Source organism: Synchiropus splendidus, chromosome 10 (genome assembly GCF_027744825.2).
Source record: "Synchiropus splendidus isolate RoL2022-P1 chromosome 10, RoL_Sspl_1.0, whole genome shotgun sequence".
Lineage (NCBI taxonomy): Eukaryota > Metazoa > Chordata > Actinopteri > Syngnathiformes > Callionymidae > Synchiropus > Synchiropus splendidus.
This window is the reverse complement of record NC_071343.1, coordinates 524,093-547,272: the sequence shown is the minus strand read 5'-3', so window position 1 is coordinate 547,272 and position 23,180 is coordinate 524,093. Positions and strand designations below refer to the sequence as shown.

General features: G+C 60.2%; 2 protein-coding genes across 6 annotated transcripts in view; one reads left to right on the top strand and one right to left on the bottom strand.

The window, feature by feature from the left end:
- Window positions 1–14,103, top strand: part of gli2a (GLI family zinc finger 2a) — a 33,238-nt gene extending 19,135 nt beyond the window's left edge. For 4 of the 5 annotated variants that reach the window (XM_053876968.1, XM_053876967.1, XM_053876964.1 and 1 more), the window contains 11 exons: window positions 1,819–2,030; window positions 3,332–3,526; window positions 6,139–6,340; window positions 6,403–6,598; window positions 6,798–6,908; window positions 6,968–7,108; window positions 7,920–8,069; window positions 8,729–8,893; window positions 8,962–9,243; window positions 10,519–10,852; window positions 10,915–14,103. In XM_053876968.1, coding sequence (XP_053732943.1) covers window positions 1,819–2,030; window positions 3,332–3,526; window positions 6,139–6,340; window positions 6,403–6,598; window positions 6,798–6,908; window positions 6,968–7,108; window positions 7,920–8,069; window positions 8,729–8,893; window positions 8,962–9,243; window positions 10,519–10,852; window positions 10,915–12,959 — 4,033 coding nt within the window. In that variant the 3' untranslated portion in view covers window positions 12,960–14,103. The remainder of the gene's footprint in view (window positions 1–1,818; window positions 2,031–3,331; window positions 3,527–6,138; window positions 6,341–6,402; window positions 6,599–6,797; window positions 6,909–6,967; window positions 7,109–7,919; window positions 8,070–8,728; window positions 8,894–8,961; window positions 9,244–10,518; window positions 10,853–10,914) is intronic. The other variant, XM_053876966.1, reaches the window with a different exon arrangement.
- Window positions 14,104–16,671: 2,568 nt separating this feature from the next.
- ddx18 (DEAD (Asp-Glu-Ala-Asp) box polypeptide 18) lies at window positions 16,672–23,089 on the bottom strand. Its single transcript, XM_053877034.1, has 14 exons — window positions 22,963–23,089; window positions 21,522–21,680; window positions 20,732–20,842; window positions 20,217–20,352; window positions 20,028–20,128; window positions 19,764–19,963; window positions 19,583–19,697; window positions 19,377–19,516; window positions 19,150–19,314; window positions 18,186–18,338; window positions 18,008–18,121; window positions 17,883–17,939; window positions 17,497–17,674; window positions 16,672–17,109 (listed from the first exon to the last, which is right to left on the bottom strand). Exons 1-14 carry the CDS (start codon window positions 23,081–23,083, stop codon window positions 16,964–16,966), a joined length of 1,896 nt encoding a protein of 631 aa, XP_053733009.1. The 5' UTR covers window positions 23,084–23,089; the 3' UTR covers window positions 16,672–16,963.
- Between the last annotated feature and the right edge of the window lie 91 nt (window positions 23,090–23,180).

The window sequence follows — 23,180 nt, the reverse complement described above, 5'->3', positions numbered from 1 at the left end:
TTCATGACGGCGAAGCAGCCAGTCACTGGAGGAGCCGACTCCTCTCCTCGCTGGAGCCGCGGCGCGGCGCACCTTGCTAGCATCCTGATCTGGGCCCCAGTGGTGCGGCGTGGTGATTCATCTTGATCGCTCCGGTACTGAAGGGAGTGAGTCCCGTCATAATTCATCACAGCCGCAGTCAGTGGGGAAAATGTGAGAGGCTAACTCGCACTTGTTGGTCCGGGAGGCGGACGGTGGCGGGGAAAGAGCTCTTCAAGTTCCTCTGTGGAACTCTTAGCGACAGCGATGATGGATCGGCTCCTCACGCGTGGAACTTGGCATCGATTCTCCCGCACCTCTGTCCGGACCGCGGGCTTCCTCTGGACCTGAAGAATCCAGATAGTTGAGTGACGCCTCTCCTAGCAGTGAGGCCACAGGACACCGCGGCTCAGAGCCATGGCCCTGGACTGCGAGCACCTCAGGCTCTGCAGCGCCACCTTCACTGCTGGAGGATTCCTTTCCAGACAGCTCCAGATCTGGACTGGGTCTTGTGCCCAGAACTGCGTCGCCCGCCTGATGTTTCTGCATCCACTTCCGCTCCTCAGAGCCGCATTCCTGCAGGCACTTAGTCACAGGTGACTCATGCACTCGACAAGCTGTGCCATGTCCAAATCACTTTTTCTCACAGCCGCGTCTTAACAATGGGACACGGAGAGTGTGTAATCACGCGGCGCAGAACACGCAGACAAACAGCAATTACTGTGTTGAGAGCCAGACTCCTGCTGCTCCTCCTCCTCCTCCGTCAGATCTGCTCGGAGCACCCCCACCCCCACCCCCCCCACCCCGCCGGCCTCCGTCCTCCTCTGGGCCAGCAGGAGAAGACACAGAGACCTGGGCTCAGAGGTGGTGTCAGCAGAAGGCTGGGTGGACGAGACTTCCATCATGGTTCCTGTCAGGAGGAGCCATCATTCGCAGCCCCTGACAGACTACAGCAGTGAAGTTCACCTTATTATCCAGGCCTCCTGGAGTCACAGCTGATTGATGGCAGCTGGTTCCAGATCGGCGGCAAAACAAATAACAATCGCTGATGGATGTGGAGTCCAAGTTAAGTGTTCTTTTGAGGCCTTGTCTGTCATCGCGCCCAACCCTCCGTGGCGTCTGGCGCCCCCTGTCAGGCTCGTGCACTGACCCAGCAGGGTGCACTACAGGAGGCCAGTCGCAGACTCCCTCCTGGTCGGGTGTTACGGGGCGTCTCCCTGTCAAGGTTGTCAAGGATGGATGAATCTCATCAAACCTGAGCCCGGGTGCCCTCTGTCCCATCACAGCAACCCTCCGCTTCAAACGGATCCAGCAGATCACAAGCGTGGTGACACCGAGCCACGGAGGACTCGCTGATTAGTAACTAGTTGAGCTGAAGCGAAGCGCTGACGCGGACATTCCTGCCTCAGATTCATGAACATGAGCCAAGTGGGCTTCCGTACAGCGCAGAATGTTGCTTGGACTGAGAAGGCCAAACAAGTCAGCGGCGTCGGCTCCAGTGGCCGAAGCCTTGCTCCAGAGCCTGCGGGCAGGAGGAGGTGCTCGGGCTGACGACGGGTGGACCGTGTGGCCTGCTGCGGAGGCCTCCAGCCAGAGGCCGCCGCTGCGGCGCCCAGTTCGCCACCCAAAGAAATCCCGCCGTCTCAACTTGTCTGTGGCTTCAGGGCTTGATAGCAGAAGGCAAACAAAAGGGGATCATCGTGTATTAGGAGCGTGGCGAGGAGCAGATTGTGCGGCGACGCCACTCGGAGGAATCTCACTGTCACATGAACTGATTGTAAGTGCTGCTTTCCTCCGCAGAGCTCCTGGACTCCCGGGCAGCCCCGCCATCTCCGACCTCTCTCTGATCCGCCTCTCTCCCCACGCCGCGGCGGCGGTGGCGGCGAACGAGTCTCCCTTCAGCCCGCCTCATCCCTACGTCGGCCCTCACATGGAGCACTACCTGCGGTCGCTTCACGGCAGCCCCACTCTCTCCGTCATCTCTGCGGCTCGGGGTCTGAGTCCTGCTGAAGGTGAGACATCACCACTCACTGCTGGAGGCGCCGCACAGCTCTGTGACTCTCTTGATACGCTCCGCTACGTCGGTGAGGTGAGTTGGGTCGAGTTCCACGAGTCCAGGACTCTTGTGTCCCCTCCCTGTCATCGGGCAGAGATGTGGAGCGGAGCGGCTGCTTAGGCCGTGCTGAGGTCAGCGGTTGACTTCCTCTGACGGAGGAACCCGGGAGAGCAGACCATCTCAGATGACTCTGCTTACGTCTGAGGAAAACACCTCAGAAGATCAGTCGTCAGCTGCCGCCGCTAGCTTCGGCCAGCGAAGCCTCCAGGTGACCAGTCCCCGGGACAGCCAGATCTCGCCGTCCCCCCAGGTTATTTACGCAGCGGAGAGAGCAGCAGAGTGGCCTGCATTCCGTGCCAAAAGCTCTCTGCCACTTTATCAGTGACAGCATCTTCTGCGCACGGCTCCTCTCAGAAGGTTGGGAGGCATTGTTTACAGCGGCTGGTGATTTATGGCCGCTGCCAGCCGCTGGTGTGCGCGGGGCCGGCGAGGACAGGTCTGTCGCCGTGTGAACTCCATCGTTGGGAGACTCCTAGGGTTTGGATCTGAGCTCATTTGCATGGCTTTCCTCAAGTTCCTCTGAGGCCGACGCACTCACAAATCACCTGCCGGCACACGCACCTGCACCGCTAGCTCACACACACACAGTCCGGAATGAAACTTCCTGCAAGGCCCTGTGTCTCACGCCACTGCTGGCCTGAGTCGGGATCCGCTCCGCCACTGATCTGCCTGCTGTGTCGCTCGTCATTGCAGAAGGTCAGCAGCAGTGGCGCCGAGAGTGTTGCCGGCCTGTGGGGCACGAGGGTCCGACCCCTCCTGGACCTGGTGACTCTGGAAGGGTTGGGCCGTTGAGCAGCACCCAACGCAGCGGCGCCGTCCTCTGGTTATTTTGGCTGTAGTTGGGAGGCTGGCCGTGGCCTCTCGTGTCACTGAGCGAGTGACTGGGGCCGCTGCAGCAGCACAAACACAAGCGTGGCCTCACAGGATCTGATGGCCCTGGGGTCCTGTATCCGTCTCCGGCGGTTACGGGTTGCCGTGGTGGGTGCACAGGTCTGCGTTAGGGAGCCACACTTGGGCACCAGGGCACACACACTCGACTCAGCAAGGTCCTCCAGGGCCGACCAGGTCCACAGCCATGCAGCGCCCGTCACCTGCCTGACTCGCAGTCGGGGATGAGACGCGTTGCCACAAGTCATTTCAGCTGCAGGTGAGTGGGACAGGCGTCAGACTTGACCCCGTTTTTTTCCCTCTCCTTAGTAAGCCACGAACACTTGAAGGACCGGGCCCTTTTCGGTCTCCCCCCTCCCCCGCACGGGACCAACCCCACGGAGTACTACCACCTGATGGCCAGCGCCAGCCAGCGCAGCCCGTACGGAGACCTCCTGATGCAGAGTGGCGCGGCGGCGGCGGCGGCGGCGGCTCACCTGCCGGACTACATCAGTCCTGTGGATGGTAAGAGTGGTGTCTGAGGCCCGCGATGGTTTGGTGCGCAGTTTAGTCAGACTTGCAGGTGTCCAACACAGTGGAGCCAGGGTCTTGGTGCAGGCCACAGCTGGGTGAGGCACTGGAGTCGCTCTCCTACATTGGTTCACGCGGTGAGCGACTCCTCTCCCTCGCATGTCGTCCAGAAGTGCTTGCGGATGACTCGGTTTCTCGATAGTGACCCCTTCATCCAAGCCAAGTTACGAGATCAGGAGCGAGGAAAGAAGACACGGAACATCCTGGCGATTCATCGTCAGGGACCCGTTTAAGGGGCAGGAGGAGGGTGCGGCGAAACTGTAGCCTCTTCTTCTCCCTCTGCACCAGCTCTGCACCAGCTCCGTGACCATCCTGCCCGCACATGTTTGCTCCTGCAGCCGCAGCCCCCGACCCCTCCCCCCGTCCCGCCGGTCTTCTGTGTGATGTGGTCAGTGTTTGGCCACGCGGCCGGGTCGGGGCCACTTCCACTGCGGCCTCCAGACACCGGGCCCATGTTGACCCAGGCAGACCCGGGCTTCACGGACGGACTGAGCTGGAATCAAAGGCCTTACAGAAGCTCCGGGCAGCAGCAGCAGCAGCAGCAGCAAACATCAGCTCCGTGCCCAGCGCCTGCTTTGGACGGCTGCTCAGATCAAGCCCCATTAAACAAACAGTTTATGCAGTAATATTCAGCAGACCCACCGCAAGAACTGGGCGCCCTCACTGAACCCTCCTGCTTCTCACTGACAGGAGCTGCAAGGTGGACAACACTGAGCTCTGCTGTCCAGCGGCTGCGGACACAAGCGCCACTATGGCCCTGTTGGCAAGCCGACGGCTCTCTTGGGCTTCTGCTATAAATCACAGCCAGTCGTGTCCAGCTCGCACGCCGGGCTGGGGGGCGGGTTCTGAAGCAGAGTTCTGAGGATCCGTCAGCAGCAGGTGCTGGACTGGTATCGCTGACACTTGGTTTGGTCCTGGCAGGTCCGACTCTGGCGTTGTGTTCTGTCCAAGGTCAAAAGTGGAGGAGCACGAGTCTGTTGCAGCGGAGGCCCGGGGCCCCTCAGACTTGCATACACAAACACTCGAGCGTGTTGGTTCTGGAGCCTGTGGCCGGGAGCGTGTGTGCCAGTAAATAGAGCTGCCTTCGTGTGGAAGCCGGGGACTAATGCGGGCCCCTGTGCCGCGCTCGCCCATAAAAGTCGCAGTGTTGGTTTGAGATTTATCTGAAAAATAAACACACGCTGAAGAAAGCAGGGGCCCTCCTGGCAACCCGTCCAGCCGGGTGGGGGGAGGTTGCAGAGGAGCTCCCTGGGGAGCGCAGGAGTGGAGTGAGGAGCTCCGGAGAGAAGGGACGTCAGTGGGCAGCCACAGGCCTGAGAGGGACGGCTGGATCACTGGGGGCGTCTGAGGGAACAATCGGGGAAGAGGCCTGTGCTGCCATCAAAGCCTCCCATGGAAGTGTGTTTGGAGCGACTGTGTGAAGTAACCACACATAATGCTCTTCCCTCTGCTCCATCACTGCGTCTGTAATTACGGCCCTGGATAAATCCCCGTCCCACAATTACCACCAGCCCTTGTTGCCGTCCCACAGAGCAACAGCGCCAGGCTCCCCCTGCCTGGGCAACATCTGTTTTCTCGCGCTCTGCCGGAACCTGCTCGCCCTTTCAATGATACCCTCCAGCGACGGAGTCGTTCCTGCGCTGTGAGAAAGGTACACCGCCAGAGAAGGGCCCAAACACGGCGGCTGCTCCGCACCGTTCGCCGCACGCTGCGACCTGCTGGCTACGTGTGCCAGGGAGTTGGCTGTGGGGGCGGAGCAGGAGACCCGCGTTACACAAGAGGAACCGTCCGTCATCAGGTCTGCTGCCGAGGCAAGTCTGTGTCCTGGAACCCCTGGAGCGGTGCCACAGACCGGGGGGACTCGGAGTGGACCCAGGGTCTCCGGAGTGACGGGCGATCATCGCCCCCTACAGGTTGCTGGTCAGTGGGCGACTCAGTATCTTCAGCGCGATGGTTGAAGAGACAAAACCAGGTGCACGGAGGTGAAGCGTGTCCACGCTTGGTCAGCGACACGAGCCACCTCAGGACCAGCTCGCTGCCGGGGCAGCGGAGCCCGTGTTAGCCGTTCAGAAGTGACTGGGTCAAACCTGGATCCTGACTTCACCGTGTCTCTCTCACTTCTCCTGTCTGCAGGCGCCTCGTAACTAGCTGCACATGGCGCGTTTTTACGACTCGCCACCTCCAACCACAACAGTCTTGGAAGTGAGACGCGAGTTTACGGCCGCCAGTCTGGTGCGGCGATGATCACGCCTGGATTCATTTGGTCTGAGAGGTTCTGAGGTCTGCCAGGAACCCAGCGAGAGCGTGGAGCTCTGCAGCTCAGCCGACCAGCCCCGGCCTTCTGCTCTGTTTAAAGTGCCTCCGCTCCACTCGGAGCAGGCTTGTTTGTGGCAGCCATTTCACTTTTAGTCTTAGTTCCTGTCTCTAGGACGAGAACAGTTTTAGTCCCACTTGAGTCTGGCCGAACCCTTGAAGCGGTCCTGAGACTCTGTGACTCCGTCCTCTTGCTGGCGGATCTTCTCTCACCACTGCTGTCTCGTTTCCAGTCTCACGTTTCTCCAGCCCACGGATGACGCCTCGGCTCAGCAGGAAGAGGGCGCTGTCCATCTCGCCGCTGTCGGACGCCAGCATCGACCTGCAGACCATGATCCGCACCTCGCCCAACTCGCTGGTGGCGTACATCAACAACTCGCGCTCCAGCTCGGCCGCCAGCAGCTCCTACGGACACCTGTCGGTGGGCGGGATCAGGTGGGTCGCCGGCGCTCGCCCTGCTGCGGCCACGGCTCTGACGGCTCGGTCCTCTCTCGCAGTCCGTCCTTCAGCTTCCCTCACCCCATCAACCCTGTGGCCTACCAGCAGCTGCTGTCGCAGCAGCGGGGGCTGAACGCCTTGGGCCACACGCCTCCGCTCATGCAGCCGGCGGCGGCGCCCTTCTGCGCCCGACAGCACGCTCTGACCGCAGCCTCGCCCATCGCACCCTCTCTCACCAGCTCCGAGGCCAACCAGGTGAGCTGCACAGTCCCAGGGCAGACTGAGACGCAGATTTGCCTCAGTGTTTCTGGACTGGATTTGTGTCGGAGATGCCGCCGACATCGGTGGAGGTTGCGACCTCTGCTCTTGCTCTTCCTATTTCCTCGAGCAGAGAACAGTTTGTCTGAACTGTTCAGGTCCTGATCCGGCCGTTGAAGGCTCTTTCCTCTTCCAGAACGCCGGCGGCGACCCGGCGGTGAGCAGCACGGTCAACCCGCTGACCACCAAGAGGACCAAGGTCAAGACGGAGGCGGACGGCCCTCTGCCCATCTCCCCGACCTGCCAGGTAACTGGAGCGGCCCCGGCGCCGCCGTCGCCTCGGGGCCTAACGCCTCGTGCCTGCAGGACCACGGCGGCGGGATGCTGGACCTGAGCGATGACCTGGACAAGGACGAGTGCAAGCAGGAGCCGGAGGCCATCTACGAGACCGACTGCCACTGGGAGGGCTGCGGCAAGGAGTTCGACACGCAGGAGCAGCTGGTCCATGTGAGTGTGAGCGGGAAGGCTGGTGGCGCGCGTGGCCCTGAGCCTGTCGCTGGTCTGAGCAAACTCTGCTCCTCATTAGTCCAGAAACGGATCCCTTCCTGTGGACTTGACACGCGATAATGAGCCACTGGCCGGTGCCCTGCAGCCCTGCCACCTCTGACCCCTGACCCCGTAAATCCATCGTCGTGCCAGCAGCTCTGGGGCGGCGCTCTCACCTCCGCTCCGGCCGCCGCGCGGCGGGGTTCTGGGGCGCTGCTCCCCGGCAGCTCGTAACGGCTCGGTGACGCTGGCTGCTGGAGCTGCGTTTGTGTTTCCAACAGAAGCCTCCGCTCTGACAGCAGTCGTTCCGAACGCCGCTCCTCGACTCCAGAAGCCGCGCTCCCTTCCTCCGAGTGCACGGTGATTGATTGAAACTGGTGTGGCGGCCCAGAATAGCGCGGCTGGGCCCGGCACTTGTGCCGCTCCTCCACCACAAACAGACGGCAGCAGAGCGCAGCGTTCACGCCGCCGCCCCAGGCTGCGCACCTCGCTGGCAGTGGCAGAGACTTGACATACCAGAGTTTTACCCCCAAAACTGGAGTCCTTTTTTGAATGTCGTGCACTTTTCTGGCCGGAACATCATACAGCTGTGATTTCATGGCTCCATTCTGCTCCTCCTCCTCGCGTCTGCTCTCTGAGGCGACACCTTTTCACTCGCCGGACTACAGAGTCTGGATGGCCGACGAGGTGCTGTGACTCCCAGTGGATTCAGACTCCTGTTATGGAAGGAGGAGGAGTCAGGAGGCGGAGCCTGATCTGAATTTCTCCGCAGCACATCAACAACGACCACATCCACGGAGAGAAGAAGGAGTTCGTGTGCCGCTGGGAGGAGTGTTCCCGGGAGCAGAAGCCCTTCAAGGCCCAGTACATGCTGGTGGTCCACATGAGGCGCCACACCGGGGAGAAGCCTCACAAATGCACGGTGAGAGAGTCGTGACGCGCCTGGATGACATCATCGACCCGAGTCATTCCGCAGCCCCCAAGGTAGCTTCAAGCACTGACTCGTGAAGTGTGTTCCCGCCTCTCAGGCCTCAAGTGTGTGTCATCTGCACGCACATGCAGGTGTGTTTGTGAGCCTTGTGGGGACCGCTCCTGGCCATCGCCCTTCCCCCAGCCTCTGGACACGTGGCTCGCCTGAAGCAGACTGAAACCCAGTTAGAATAATGGGGTTCAACCCTCTAAACCTTGTGAGGACAGGCCAACGCCAAGCAGCTCCGCTTCAGGCCTCAGATGGATGAGAGAGAGCTCTCTGTTCCAGCTGACTCTGACTCCTCAGCAGACTCTGCTCCAGCAAGTCACTTGCTGTCTGAAGCGCAGGGAGGAGTTTGGCGTCTTCAGAGTGTCAGGCTCTGGGAAACGTCGGTCAAGGGACTGACAAGATGGGTGCCAGGGGCCAGAGGAACTCGCCGAAGGGCTCTTTGCACGTGCCATTCTGATCAGACTCGCTCTTGCCGTGAAGCTGGGTGGCGCTGTTGGAGTTCCTCAGGCTGCGAAGGCGTCTGCCAGAGACCTGGAGCGGAGCCCGCTCCGGCAGCAGAGGCTGATGTCCGCTGGCTGAAACGCTTCCGTGTCTGTTCACAGTTTGAAGGCTGCACCAAGGCGTACTCGCGGCTGGAGAACCTCAAGACTCACCTCAGGTCCCACACCGGCGAGAAGCCGTACGTGTGCGAGCACGAAGGCTGCAACAAGGCCTTCTCCAACGCCTCCGACCGGGCCAAGCACCAGAACCGCACCCACTCCAACGAGGTGTGCCGCCTCTCTGCAGAGAGCCTGGTTGGTCTGGAGCGCGGCTGACCTTCTCCGTGTCCCCGCAGAAACCTTACGTGTGCAAGATCCCGGGCTGCACCAAGCGCTACACCGACCCCAGCTCGCTGCGGAAGCACGTCAAGACCGTCCACGGACCCGAAGCCCACGTCACCAAGAAGCAGCGGAACGACGCTCAACCGCGCTCGCACCCGCCAAAAGCCAACGGCGAGAACGAGGTGAATTCCCGGCACGGAGGTGGGAGCGTGGACGGCAGGGGTGAGGCCAACGGTGCCTCCAGAGGAGCGGAGGACGGCCTGCAAGTCAAGTCCATCAAGACCGAGAACTCCATGGTAAGTTCTGCCCTCTGACCGCCGACTCCAACGAGAAGCCGCGCCGCACTGGCTGGGCCTTAACCGGGCGGTCCCAGACTAGCGTCATCATCTCGGAGCTCTGTGGTCAGGAACGGCTGACCAGACCCGCGCCTGCTCTCTCGGGTCGAGGGGGGGTCCAGGACAGCACCGGGGCCTTTAGACTGAGTCGGTCCTTGTTGACCTGAGACGGCCTTCGTGTGACTCGTGCCTGACTCGGGACCGCGTGTTGGTCGGCTCCTCTCACTGTCCGCGAGACTGCTGTTGTGGGTGGCGCCACCACTGCATGCCCCTCCCTCTGTCAGCGCCAACTAACCTGACTCTCTGGTCCTTCCTAACCCACTGGCTCTCACCTCAGCTTGCTCTCTCTCTCCCCCCGCAACCCTCCTCTCGGACAGGCGTCTCTGAGGTGAGCACTTCCTTCTTGTTGTGGTCGGCAGCTTCTTCCTCTTCTGCATGCGGATTGTTGCCTTGCTATGTGGGACACGCGTGTCTGCGGCGCTGTGAAGACAAACACATCAAATGGATCCTTCTGTCCACCAGATCACTGGCGCCAGCCTCGGCGGCGGATAAAAGCGCCGGGCGCATGAATATTCAGGGCCGAGGGTGTTGGAGCGTGTTGGAGCGGCCCACAAATGGTGCCAGGATCCAGCTGTGATCAAGACTTAAGTTCATTTTGGAGCAGTTTGACTCGCTGTTGTTCCGCCCAGCCCTCATCTATTATCCACCAGAGCTTCCTGTTGTAAATAAATCAACCTCATCAATAGTTGATGGAGGCGTTGGCCCACATCAAGTTCGGCTAAACACAATCAGAATTCCACAACTTTGCTTCTCATTGGATATTTATGATGCGGCCGGCTCCTGACTCAAACCTCGGCGTCCGTCAGTGGGAGTCTAGAGCTCCGAGGCTGGCGACGGGAGTCGTGCCAAGGGCTGCGCTGGTCGGCCACTTCCAAAGTTCTGACCCAGCACACGCGCGGCTCGCTTGCCGGGTCCCACTCTACACGCGGTGGGAGTCATCTGCAGGGGAGTCCCAGGCCCCTCAGCTGGGGCCAGTCTCCTCTGCGCCTCCATACATTACGATAGGAGGAGGCGTCTGACGCACCGGGCGCTGGGCTCCTGCTCCAGAAGCCCATGTTCCCAGCCATGACCTCTGCCTCCGTGTGCCCGGTCCGGCTCGCTCCCCTTTGTTTTCCATCTGAACTCAAGCTCCGTTTTGACCAGGAACTCATGAGCTTTCCCGTGGTCTCCCCGCAGACGTACCAGTCCAGTCCCGGGGGCCAGTCATCGTGCAGCAGTGAGCCGTCGCCTCTCGACAGCGGAGTAGAGATGGCCGTGCGCGGCGGGGGCAGCTTCGGGGAGGAGTGCCCTCTGGTGGACTCCACTGTTCCCGCTGGAGGCCAGCAGGCCGGTGTGGGGCTCCAGATGAGGAAGGTGGCGGGTCATGGCGGCGCGGTCACCATCAAACTGGAGAACGTCAAAAAAGAAAGGCTGAAGACAGTCAGGGACGCCTGTCCGTGGGGCGGCTCGGCGCCGTACCTGCCGCAGGGACCCCGCATCGCCACCAGGCTGCCTCCCATCCCTGCAGCGGGTGAGTGTGGGAGCAGCATCCGCGCGGCCGCCTGAGGGCCGTCTGACCTCTGTCCTCCCCAGCAGGGTCCCTGCTGGAGAACTCGGGTGTGGGCCAGAGGTGGAGCGCGGAGCAGCCGCCGTGTGAGCTGACGCTGCTGAACCAGCTGAACGAGCGGAGGAGCAGCGGCACCAGCACCGTCAGCTCGGCCTTGAGCCGCCGCTCCTCCGGAATATCGCCCTGCTACTCCAGCCGCCGCTCCAGCGAGGCGTCCCAGTTCGGAGCCAACCGGCACAACAACGTCAGCTCGGCCGACTCCTACGACCCCATCTCCACGGACTTGTCTCGGCGCTCCAGCGAGGCCAGCCAGTGTGGGGGAGGCGGAGTCAGTCTCCTCAGTCTGACCCCAGCGCAGCACTACCGGCTCAAGGCCACGTATGCCGCCGCGACCGGCGGGGCCCCCCCGACCCCTCTGCCCAACATGGAAAGAATGAGCTTGAGAACCCGGATGGCGCTCTACACGGACTCCCAGGACAGCACGGCGCACCCGTTCCATCAGCCGCCGCCCGGCTCTGTGCCGCGCCGCTGCAGCGACGTCGGCTACGGCAGCCGCAGCATGATGCCGCACGAGGTTCCCAACAGCCTGCCGCGGCGCGCGAGTGACCCTGTGCGCCGCCCGCCGGTGGAGCCGCACTGCTGCCCGCGGGTCCAGCGCTACAACAGCATGGGCAGCATGAACCTCGCCAACATGCCGATGGAGCGGCGTCAGGCGTTAGCGTCGCAGGGCTGCGCTCGCTCTGACGGCAGCCTGCAGCGCTACCCGTTCCACCCCAGACCGCCCAGCATTTCTGAGAATGTAGCAATGGAGAACATGGCTGTGGACGACACGGTGACCGAGCCGGCCGGAGACGACGACATGGTTCTGCCAGACGATGTGGTTCAATATCTCCGATCCCAAAACGCTGCCCACGCTCCACTTGAGCCGCGCTCAAACGGCCAGGGGGGCGGCTACCACGCGGCCTTGGCTCCGCCTGCCTCCTTTTACGGACACCGGAGGATGGCGATGGTGGACGGCAACATGAACCGGCCGGGTCATCAGGTCGACTCCCAGCAGTTCCAGGCCGGGCCCAGCAAGAACAACATGCCTGTGCAGTGGAACGAGGTCAGCTCGGGCAGCGTGGAGCCCACGGGCCAGCTCTCCAAACCAGGCCCGCCTCTTGTCCGGGGGAACCTGGCCGTGGTGCAGCAGAGGCACAGCTTTGCTTCCTTGGCAGCACATGGCCTGACGAGTAATCAGCAGGTGGCGCCGATGAGCCAGAACCTTCCCGCGCAGGGCCACTTGGACCAGGGCGGCCTGAGAGTCTCGAACCTCTCCCTCCCGCAGCAGCCGAGGCACCCCAGCCTCTGCCAGCAGACCAGTCCTCAGCAAGGCGTCGGTCAAGAGACGCTCCCCGATGCTCTGTCCGGGAGCGGGAGGCCGCTCAGGGCCAGCGCAGGGAGCCATGACCTCCAAGGCTGCCGAGAGAGGGGCCAGGCCGCGGCCTGTTCTCACGGCGCCGTCATGTCGCACAGCGTCCAACACGGATGCGGAGGCGCGATGCAACCCAGGCCTCCGGGGGAGCCCAGGTCCAGACAGGGCACGGGGGCCGGCAGAGGCCCCAAGTCGTCGGAGCTACGCTCCAGCGTGGCCCAGCTCACGTCGGAGGCCAGTCCAAAGAGGCCCGCGGGCTCCGAGCTCGGCCACTCTGAGAGCAGGCTTTTCTACCAGGCGCAGGTCCAGGTCTACGAGGCGTCTGCCGTGGGCCAGGCCGACATGTCGCCCCGCGCCGGCCAGGGAGCCTCCCCGGGGGTCGACCACGTCTCCAGCAGCACCGCCGACTCGGAGCAGGTCCAGATGGACTTCGACAGCATGCTGGACGACGGAGAGCACTCCAGCTTGATGTCGGGGACCCTCAGCCCCGGCCTGCTGCACAGCCTCTCGCAGAACTCCTCGCGCCTCACCACGCCTCGCAACTCCGTCGCGCTGGCCTCGCTGCCCGCCGGCATGGGCAACATGGCCATCGGGGACATGAGCTCCATGCTGACGGCGCTAGCGGAAGAAAGCAAGTTCCTCAACATGATGAGCTGAGAGTGGAGATGCCGAGCGTGGTGACACACGTCGGGGTCGTCTGCGCCGCCTCCCGACCCCTGATGCTCTGTTGTCGGAAGTGTGGCGTGACAATCGCTGAGCTTCACGGAGCTGTGTGTAAATGGAAGCCATATTTTAGCAGCATGTATAGCCTGTCCCAGCAGGCGCCGCCCTCGTGCCTGGCTGAGACTGGCCGCTGTTTTCTCATGGAGTCTGTGAGCGTCCGTGACTCCATGCTTCTGACGGGGTCGACGACGAGTCGCGGGATCTCACACGGGGGAGGTCCGGATTCAGACGGTCCCGCGTGACGACCGGCGTCAGTTCAGCCGGAGGTGAGCAGGAGCCGTGTTGACTTCACACCTGAGGTCAGGCGGCGGCGCCTCGGCCGCAGAACACCTGAACCCGCTGCACGAGCTCCACCTCCTGTCGCCGCCCACGGCAGAAGGAAGCCGCCAGCTCAAGTGGTCCAACATCTTGTGGCGTAACGGGCGCTTTGATGGCGGCGCTGGCTCCGGGTGGCGGCCCTTGTAAAGACATGTTTCCGGCCCTCTGGATCAGAGGCTCCCAGCTCACCAGGGTGAACGATTGAAGAGGGCCAGGACGTGCCTCTGCGACCCCTGAGCGCCGGTCTCTGACAGAATACTCAAGTAGCTCTGTGTGTTCGCGGAGAGCGCCGGCTCTAATTAGCACGCGCCCCCCTCGCCCCCCCCCCCCGGCCCCCGGGGCTCTGGATGAACTGCAGAATCCATGAAGGGACTTTGATTTCCTCCTCCGGACGCCCCCCCCCGCGGAGCCCGACTTGAGCTGTGTGTCGGTGTGAATGTGTGTAAATAGCTTTTGTACATTTCAAATAAACTATGGCCTGACTGTCGGAGTCCTCTTTGGAAGCCCGCCCCCGGAGGCCACATGAAAGCTCGCTGTTTTTGGCGGGAAGTCGAGCTGCTGCAGGCTCTGGCTGACACGTCTCCTCGCCGGGCGGCAGGTACCAGAGGGGAGGAGCCCCACCGTGAGGGACCCGCGGCTCCCGTCTGAGTCAGGTGCATGTTGAGAGTCCGGCTCCTGCTGCGTCCCTCTGGCTGGGACGTCTTTACCCCAGTCACTGAGTCAGACCTTCCAGTCTCACTGACTTGAACCAAGCATGGTTTCTGAGGACAACGACTCGCACCGCCAACACGTTCGCTTTCCGCCGCTGCCGTGCGAGTCATGTGGCCCACACTGGGCTTCCTGTGATGTCAGCAGACAACAGCGCAGGCTCCTCCGTCCCGTCCCCTGCTGGGACCCGTCTCAGAACTGGACCGGTCATCCCCGCGTCCCCCCCCCACTGACGTCACTCCGCGGAGAGTGTTTTGTTTCGGCTGGTGGTTCGCTGGTCCACGGACGTGCGATGAATCGTTGTCACCTAAAATGTGACATTTTGACACGTGGAGTGCTAAAAGCCACTCGCGCATCTGACCCCTGGAACTGGCTCCCGCCACATGACTCACTTTCTGAGGCAAAACAACATGAATATTTCACCTCACCTCCGCGTTGGAGTCATGTTTTGGAGAAATGGTGGTCCTCTGAGAGAAGGCTGCGTTGCATGAAGAACTGCCGCAGGACAGGAGCGTCGTGACGGAGGAGGCCACCGTGGCGTGAAGGAAACTTGGACCCATCAAAGGGAACTAACCGGATTCAGCTGATCACGGAAGCGTCGACACAAACGGAGCACGTCCAGCCAATCCCTGAAACGCTGCGTGGGCCGGTGGAGAGAAGCCAGCTTGACCTTGACTCTGACGTTCCGAAGAAAGCGTGGCTGGGTCACATGAGCTGTGACGCCGCCGGTCACGAGGAGACAAGGGAGCTCTGTCCCAGCTAGTCAGGACAGCAGGCAGGGCACAAGCAGAACCATGGCGGGGCTGGGTACTGGCCCCGGGGTCGTAACTCTGGCCCTCAGAGGAAGCCCTCTTCTCTCACTCCACTCACTGTGAGGCCTGAGCCTCCGGCTGGGACTCGAGCTTTGATTGACGACGGTGTCACGTGGGAGGCGTCCCAGAGCGACGCTGCAGGAGAGAGTCTTGCGACCTCTGCTGGACGAACCTCTTCCCTCCCCGCCGTCCGGCTCTCACCGTGGCTGAAGGGGCACTTTCCTGGTCAGGGAGGCCCGACTCTGCTCTTTGGCTCACGTGGGCTTTGGCTGCAGGAGAAAACAGAGCGAGCTCTGGGAAGTGTTCGACCACTTTAATTAACCCCGTGTAGATTTTTCTGCTCTGTTGTAGAAAAGTCTGGGTTTTTTCTGCCCTGTATCATTTGGTTTGGCTGTTCCAATTGGGGATGTCGCTGTTGTCTGACACACGTTCATCACTGCTTTCATCCGTGTTTGTTTTCATTTTAGGTTCAGTCCTGCTGTTTTTTGCTCCGGTTGTGCTTCTGCTTTTCTTTCTAGGTTTTGCCGTCACTCTGGGTTTGATGAATTCTCGCCCATCGTCCTCCATGTGGTCGGTTCCTTTCACTGGATCTGTCTGTCTCTTCATTTTCTTCCACCAAAGCACCCTCCACTGCGCCCTTTCATGATCACCCTCTTTCCTTCCTCCCACCACCTGTTCAACCCCCCCCCCCCCCCCTCTGGTGCCCCCACTTGCGCTGCTGTTTCACTTCCTCCTTAGTTCACCTCAGTGTTCACACTCTCATTCACTCCACTTTCAGTCCCCTCCCGAATCAATCAATCAATCCGCTGTGTCACACTTGCTCACCCTCTTGTGCGGCTGACCTTCCCCGGAGGCTCCGGATGAGGCGGCGTGGAGCCCAGCGTGCGTCCCTCCTCTCCGCAACACTTCACCAGCGCTCAACTGGCACAGATGGAGTCATCGTGATCCTCTACTCTCACCAGGAATCGGAGGTTGCTTATTGAGCATCATGTAGAGCTGTCTGCGGTGAGACACGACGTGTTTCAGCAGCGGAGACTTGCATCCAGACAGGATCTTACGGACCGGTGACACCACTTGCCCCGGTCTGGACAGCTCCTTGGTCAGAAGTTCCTCAGTGATGAAGGGAGGGACGTTGGATAGAACTGTCCTCGTGGCTGGCAGCGCGAGCGGCTGCACGGCGACTTCACCACACGGCTCACCTTCTCCACACGGCTCACCTTCTCCACCCGGTCCAGGAATATGACCACGCCACTGTTCATCCGAGCAGCCGATCTGATGCTGCTGTGCCCGACCTTCCCCCCCACAGCCAGACTGCAGGGGAAGGTGGCAGTGACTTTAATCCCGTGTTTGCGGGTTAAAGATTTGAACTCCGCGCCAGCCATGGCGTGAGCCACGCGGCACCAGGAGTTCAAACCTGTAGCCCACCAAACAGCCCACAGAGAGACACCAAAGTGAACTGCTAATGTGATCTGTAAACAATACACCCGTCAAGTTACTATTAATTCATGAAGACAAAATGAAATAAAGTTCGAAAAATCCACTCGCTCCCAGCATGCACTCCTGGGGGGGGGGGGATGAGAGGGAGAGAGAGAGAGAGAGAAGGAAGGAGAGAGAGAGAGAAAGAGAGAGTGCAGAATCAATGCAAACATGTCCAGGGACAAATCAGGCCTAATAAGGACCTGGTGTCCAAACAGGGGGCCCTGCTGACCTCAGGACACCTGGCTGGCTCCCAGTTGGGTTCACCTCAGGGTCAAGAGGTCGAAGAGCAGGAACAAACCCAGCCGTCCCAACATGGACTCAGGAGTTGGGCCGCAGCTCAGGATCAAACACGCTGGACACACACACACACAGGCTTGTGTTGCTGTCCCTGTGGGGACATTGTGAGGTTCCTCATCACCCTTTCCCCAGCCTCTCACTCACTCTAAACCTCACCCTCCAAAACACATGGCTCACCTGAACCAGGCCTCTGGGCCCAGTTAGTTTGAGGTCTTTGTCCTTTGAATTGAGGTTTGGACCTGTACGAGGCAACACACGCACGATGGACCGGGGTCACATGGTTTAATGGCTTCACACACAGATCAGAAGTGAACAGTCACATGGTCAGCGGGAGAACTGCCGCTTGTCGCTCCTGCCTTTATTGACGTGTTTGAAGATTTTGGACTTGTGGACGTTCTTCGACTTCTGGTATCCGAATCCTCCGCCGCCGCCGCGCTTCATCAGCTTGGCGCCTTTGCTGCTGTTGACGTCTGCAGAGCGCAGTGAAGGAAAACGGCTTCTGAGCGGACACCGAGCGCCACCTGCTGGCTCGGCAGGGGAACGCCGCTTCAAAGAAAAGCAGACCATCTCCAGACAGTTGAGCTCTGGACTCACTGCTGCTGAGACTCGACTCCCTGGGCCGAGGAGTCACCACTCACCCTGACATGACGCCACAGCTTTGCTTGACCTTCTCATGAAGGAAGCCACAGGCCCAGAAGGAAAACTGGTAGCAACCACCACATCTGCGAGCGCGACTCTCAGTCAGTGAGCGACCAGAGTGTTGCAACTTATTCACTTGAATTTGACATCGAGTGACATCACCTGACCCGAGGGCCTCAGCGGTCACTTGTCCGGAGCACGGACTGAGGAAAGGATACTGAGGTCCACGAACGGCGGCACCTTGAACCCGAACGACTGCGCCACCATGGGGAGGTTGAGCGTGTTGACGCTGTAGATCTGCTTGAGGGAGTGCGAGTCGTACGCCCTCACGTAGGACTTGTAGGCCTCCTGAGCCGACTTGTGCAGGTAATAGTTCTTTTCGATCAGTTTCTCCAGCTACAACCAGAGGAAGGCACATTTTGAAGCTGAGCGAAGAGCGCCACCTGGTGTCGCTCTGCTACATGAGAGCGAGCTGCTGAGAGTCCAGACCGTGTCGAGACTCGAGCGTGCAGAGACGGAGCGGCACGGTCCAGATCTCTGCGAGCGCCGGTCCCGACACCGTCATCGACTGCAGCCATGAGCGCGGCGGTCCGTGAGATCGTACCTGGGACTGGATGTCGGAGATTTTGCTCCAGGAGAACTCAAACTCACTGAGAGGCACCTGGAGGACAAGAGGCCGGTTAAAGCGGCGCTCAGGTGTTTGAGCACATCAGCTCAGCTGAGCCGTACCTTGGCCTGCTTCAGGAACCGCAGGAAGCCCAGCTCCTCGGGCCTCAGGATGAGGAGGGCGTGGCCTCGGCCGTCCACGCCCCGCGCCGTCCGGCCCACTCTGTGGATGTACTCCTGCGGACGGAAGAGCCGGTCACTTGGGTTCAGATCTCCACTGATGGGACAACCGGCTGCGGACCTTGGGGTCGTCGGGGGGGTCGTACTGGACGATCCAGTCCACTTCAGGGATGTCCAGGCCACGAGCGGCCACATCCGTGCACAGCAGGATCCCCGAGTCGGCGTTACAGAACTGGAAGAAGGTGGTGGTGCGCTTGGTCTGCTTCTGCTTCCCCTGGAGGAGGAGGAGCAGGGAGGAAGAAGATAAGGAGGAGAAAGAGGTGGAGGAGGAAGATGAGGAGGAGGAGGAGCAGGAGGAAGAGCAGGCGAAGCAGAAAGAAGAGGAGGAGGAGGAGGAAGAGGTGGAGCAGGAAGAAGAGGAAGAGGAGCAGGAGGAAGAGGTGGAGCAGGAGGAGAGGAGGAGGGAGAAGAGGAGGAGGAGGGAGAAGAGGAGGAGGAGGAGCAGGAGGAAGAGGAGGAGGAGGAGGAAGAGGAGGGAGAAGAGGAGGAGGAGGGAGAAGAGGAGGAGGAGGAGCAGGAGGAGGAGGAGGAGGGAGAAGAGGAGGAGCAGGAGGAGGAGGAGGGAGAAGAGGAGGAGGAGGAGCAGGAGGAAGAGGAGGAGGAGGAGCAGGAGGAAGAGCAGGCGAAGCAGAAAGAAGAGGAGGAGGAGCAGGAGGAATAGGTGGAGCAGGAAGAAGAGGAAGAGGAGCAGGAGGAAGAGGTGGAGCAGGAGCAGGAGGAAGAGGTGGAGGAGGAGGAGGAGCAGGAGGAAGCGGAGGAGAGGAGGAGGAGGGAGAAGAGGAGGAGCAGGAGGAGGAGGAAGAGGAGGGAGAAGAGGAGGAGGAGGAGGAAGAGGAGGGAGAGGAGGGAGAAGAGGGAGAAGAGGAGGAGGAGGAGCAGGAGGAAGAGGAGGGAGAAGAGGAGGAGGAGGAGGAGGAGGAGGAGCAGGAGGAAGAGGAGGAGGAGGAGCAGGAGGAAGAGGTGGAGCAGGAGGAGGAGGGAGAAGAGGAGGAGGAGGAGGAGCAATGGAAGGGGCGGGGTCTTACGTGGATGGCCATGACGGGGAGGTCGATGTAGTTGAGCAGCTCATAGTGGAACTTGACAGACATGCACGAGGAGAAGAAGACCATCAGCTTCTTCTTGCGATTCTTCTTCTTCAGGAAGGTGAAGAGCAGCAGGAAGCGCTTCTCTGAGGGACACACCACGTAGCCCTGGACACACACACACACAGCTCAGAGGCGCTCGGCGGCGCCCGGCGGAGCCTGCACTCTACCTGCTCCAAGCCGTCCACCGTGGCCTTGTCCTTGTTGTCGTCCACGCCCACGTACAACGGCTCCTTCTTCAGAGAGATGCGAGCCAGGTCCTCCACCTTCCTGGTCTGAGTGGCTGAGAAGAGCATGGTCTGCCTTCGCTCTGCAGGACATGGAGGTCAGAGGCGGAGCCCCAGAGCAGCTGCAGCTGAGCTGAGCTGGGACTCACTGGGCAGCAGCTTGATGATCTGCTTCAGCTCCTCCTCGAAGCCCACCTCCAGGATGCGGTCGGCCTCGTCGATGATCAAGCACTGCAGGTTCTTGAACATGAAGCCCGGCGTGTTCTGAACACAGAACCGTCAGCGCTCATCACCTGGCGGATCTGGTCTGGCTGGAGGCGGGGCACTCACCTGCAGGTGGTCCAGCAGCCGGCCCGGCGTGGCCACCACCAGGTTCACGCCGTTGGCCAGCTTCTGCGCCTCGGCCGAGCGGTTGCTGCCGCCCATGACCAGGCCGTAGGTGTGGACGTGGTGCGCCATCAGCTCCTTCAGCACGCCGTAGGTCTGCATGGCCAGCTCCCTGGTGGGCGAGAGGATGACCACGCCGGTGCCTGCGGAGGAGCGGCGGCGCGTCAGCGGCCACGCAGCCAGAGAGCCCACACACACCTGCCTCACCGTTCCGGGGCATGAACTTCAGCTTGTAGATGAGCTCCACTGACGGGATGAGAAAGGCCAAGGTCTTCCCGCTGCCGGTCTTGGCAGCAGCCAGGACGTCTCTGACCACACACACACAGACACACACGCGTGGGTTAGCCGCAGGCCGCCGCCTCCTCCTCCTCAGGAGCCGCTCTGCTGCACGCTCACCTTCCCTCCAGCAGGGGGCGGATGCTTTTGTGCTGGATCTCTGTCATGTGTTGGAAGCCCATCTCCTTCACCGCCTTCAGGGTGTTCTCGCTCACCAGGTCGGCCAGAGAGGCGAAGGAGGTGTCCTCAAACGCACCTGAGACACAGACAGGCAGCTCATAGAGGGAGACAGGAGGAGGGGCGGAGTCAGTCCTGGCTGCCTCGACTGACGCCCGACACCTGACAGAGGCAGGAGAAGGGCAACACAGGAGCTAGCCAGCAAGAGTTGTGCTCGGACGTTCTTCACCACAGACCGCTCTGGGCTCATGTTGGAGACTTGCTCGGATAACATCACGTTTCCATCAGGCTGGAGGACACGGCTGCAGCCTGGAGATGAAGCAGCTCACTGGATGCTTTGTCACGCCGGCAACAGCAACCTGCTGTGCTCACCGGCCACTGCCGCTTCACACAGGCTCCTGTTGAAGCTGTAAACTGCTCGTGAAAGCCCAGCGCAGCCTGAGGGTTTCAGCACATACCTGTCAGACCAGAGGGCAGCTGCGGTTGATCCTCCTCCTCCTCCTCCTCCTCCTCCTCCTCCTCTCCAGCTCCATCCTCTTCTGCTCCATCCAACCTGGTCCTCTTCTCAGCTGGAACAGTGAACCAAGTCAGGGCGTGGTGAGCTAGAAGGCCACTGGAGTAACCTGCACCTCCACCCATTCACAAGCACATGCAGCGCTCAAGGGTTCACACTGGTCTGGCGAGATGGTGCAAAGCTTGCTGCATAAGTGGATGGACCACGCAAGTGGTTGCTTTTGGCTTGAGCAGCTTATTTCCGTGTATAGCAGAGGACAAGGGGCAGTCTTTGTTTATCCACGCCTGTCTCGAGACAGGTAGAAGCAAGTGACGTGACGGTGGAGCAGAAGAACCACAGCATCACTGAATCAGATGAGCCAGAACTTTCACTGGTCCGTGAGAGTCTGGTGAACGCCAGCAGCTTGGTCTCTCCTCCTCGCAGAGCCCGACATTATTAAAGCAAATCTGCCTCTCAATAAAATCACATGTTTATCCACCGCGTAAAAACAACATCGATGATCAAGCACCCGAGCTCATCGCCAGTCCCCGACCAAACGTCGTCAACGAATCCTGCCAGTGGTGAGAGCTGACCATTCCCAGAAAGCAGCCGGGTGTCGGAGGTGACTGCGCTGACAGCGTGGCAACACCCCGAGCTTCACTGCAAGTTCCACACTTGTTGCCAAGACAAGCAGCTCTTCTTGTTTCAGACCAACAACAGCAACATTTAAAAGGCAAAGTTCTAACGTTGAGTACCTTGCGGTCCGTTTGAAGCGTCAGCGACTTTCCGTTTCTTCTTTTTCTTGGGCTTCTGAGGACTGGACTGTGGCGGGGTCTGGGCGTCCAGCTCATCCTCAGGATTGGTGGCAGGTGCTTCTCCTGCTCTCTCACACTCCTGCAGGACAGTCACGCTCTCTGGGTGCAAGAACAGCACAGGTCAAACGCTCTGAGGCAAGACTTCTCCTTAACTGAGTGCAACTGAACCAGTTCAGCAAACTTCGCACAACTACGACTGGCAGCATTTCAACAACGTCATGGTGACGTCATCGTCTATGCGCTGGATGAGTGAACTTCCATCACAAACTTCTCTTTCACACGTGGCTTCTCCAGCTCTAACGGTTTGAGAACCAGTGGTGAGTAAAGTTGTGTGGCTGACGCGGAAACAACGAGTCTCGAACTCAAATAAGGTGGCACCAACACAATTGTGGACCAGACGTCCACACAAGGAACAAGGGTTCACTCGCTCTGCACCCATTCGAACCAAGCTAAGAGCACCAATGAGTCGGAACAACACGGTTCTGATCCAGTCCAGGAGCGACTCAAACAACACGCTTCTGATCCAGTCCAGGAGCGACTCAAACAACACGCTTCTGATCCAGTCCAGGAGCGACTCAAACAACACGCTTCTGATCCAGTCCAGGAGTGACTCAAACAACACGCTTCTGATCCAGTCCAGGAGCGACTCAAACAACACGGTTCTGATCCAGTCCAGGAGCGACTCAAACAACACGCTTCTGATCCAGTCCAGGAGCGACTCAAACAACACGCTTCTGATCCAGTCCAGGAGCGACTCAAACAACACGCTTCTGATCCAGTCCAGGAGCGACTCAAACAACACGCTTCTGATCCAGTCCAGGAGCGACTCAAACAACACGGTTCTGATCCAGTCCAGGAGCGACTCAAACAACACGCTTCTGATCCAGTCCAGGAGCGACTCAAACAACACGCTTCTGATCCAGTCCAGGAGCGACTCAAACAACACGGTTCTGATCCAGTCCAGGAGCGACTCAAACAACACGCTTCTGATCCAGTCCAGGAGCGACTCAAACAACACGCTTCTGATCCAGTCCAGGAGCGACTCAAACAACACGCTTCTGATCCAGTCCAGGAGCGACTCAAACAACACGCTTCTGATCCAGTCCAGGAGCGACTCAAACAACACGCTTCTGATCCAGTCCAGGAGCGACTCAAACAACACGCTTCTGATCCAGTCCAGGAGCGACTCAAACAACACGCTTCTGATCCAGTCCAGGAGCGACTCAAACAACACGCTTCTGATCCAGTCCAGGAGCGACTCAAACAACACGGTTCTGATCCAGTCCAGGAGCGACTCAAACAACACGCTTCTGATCCAGTCCAGGAGCGACTCAAACAACAGAAATAAATAAGAACAAACCGTGAGACAGCGTCAACTCACCCGGCTCGGGGTCATCTGCCGCCTTATTCGCCTGTTTTCGTTTTTTGTTTTTCTCGTTTCTTTTCTCAATCTTCTTGCGGAGGAGCTTCATCTGCAGGTCCGCCATGACTGCAACGCACATGTGCAAGCCAAGCAGGACCCATGTGAAGAGCGGGCCGAGCTGCCTGAGCAGAAATGAGGGGCGTAAACAACGCGAGTCAGTTTTACAAAGTTCACGT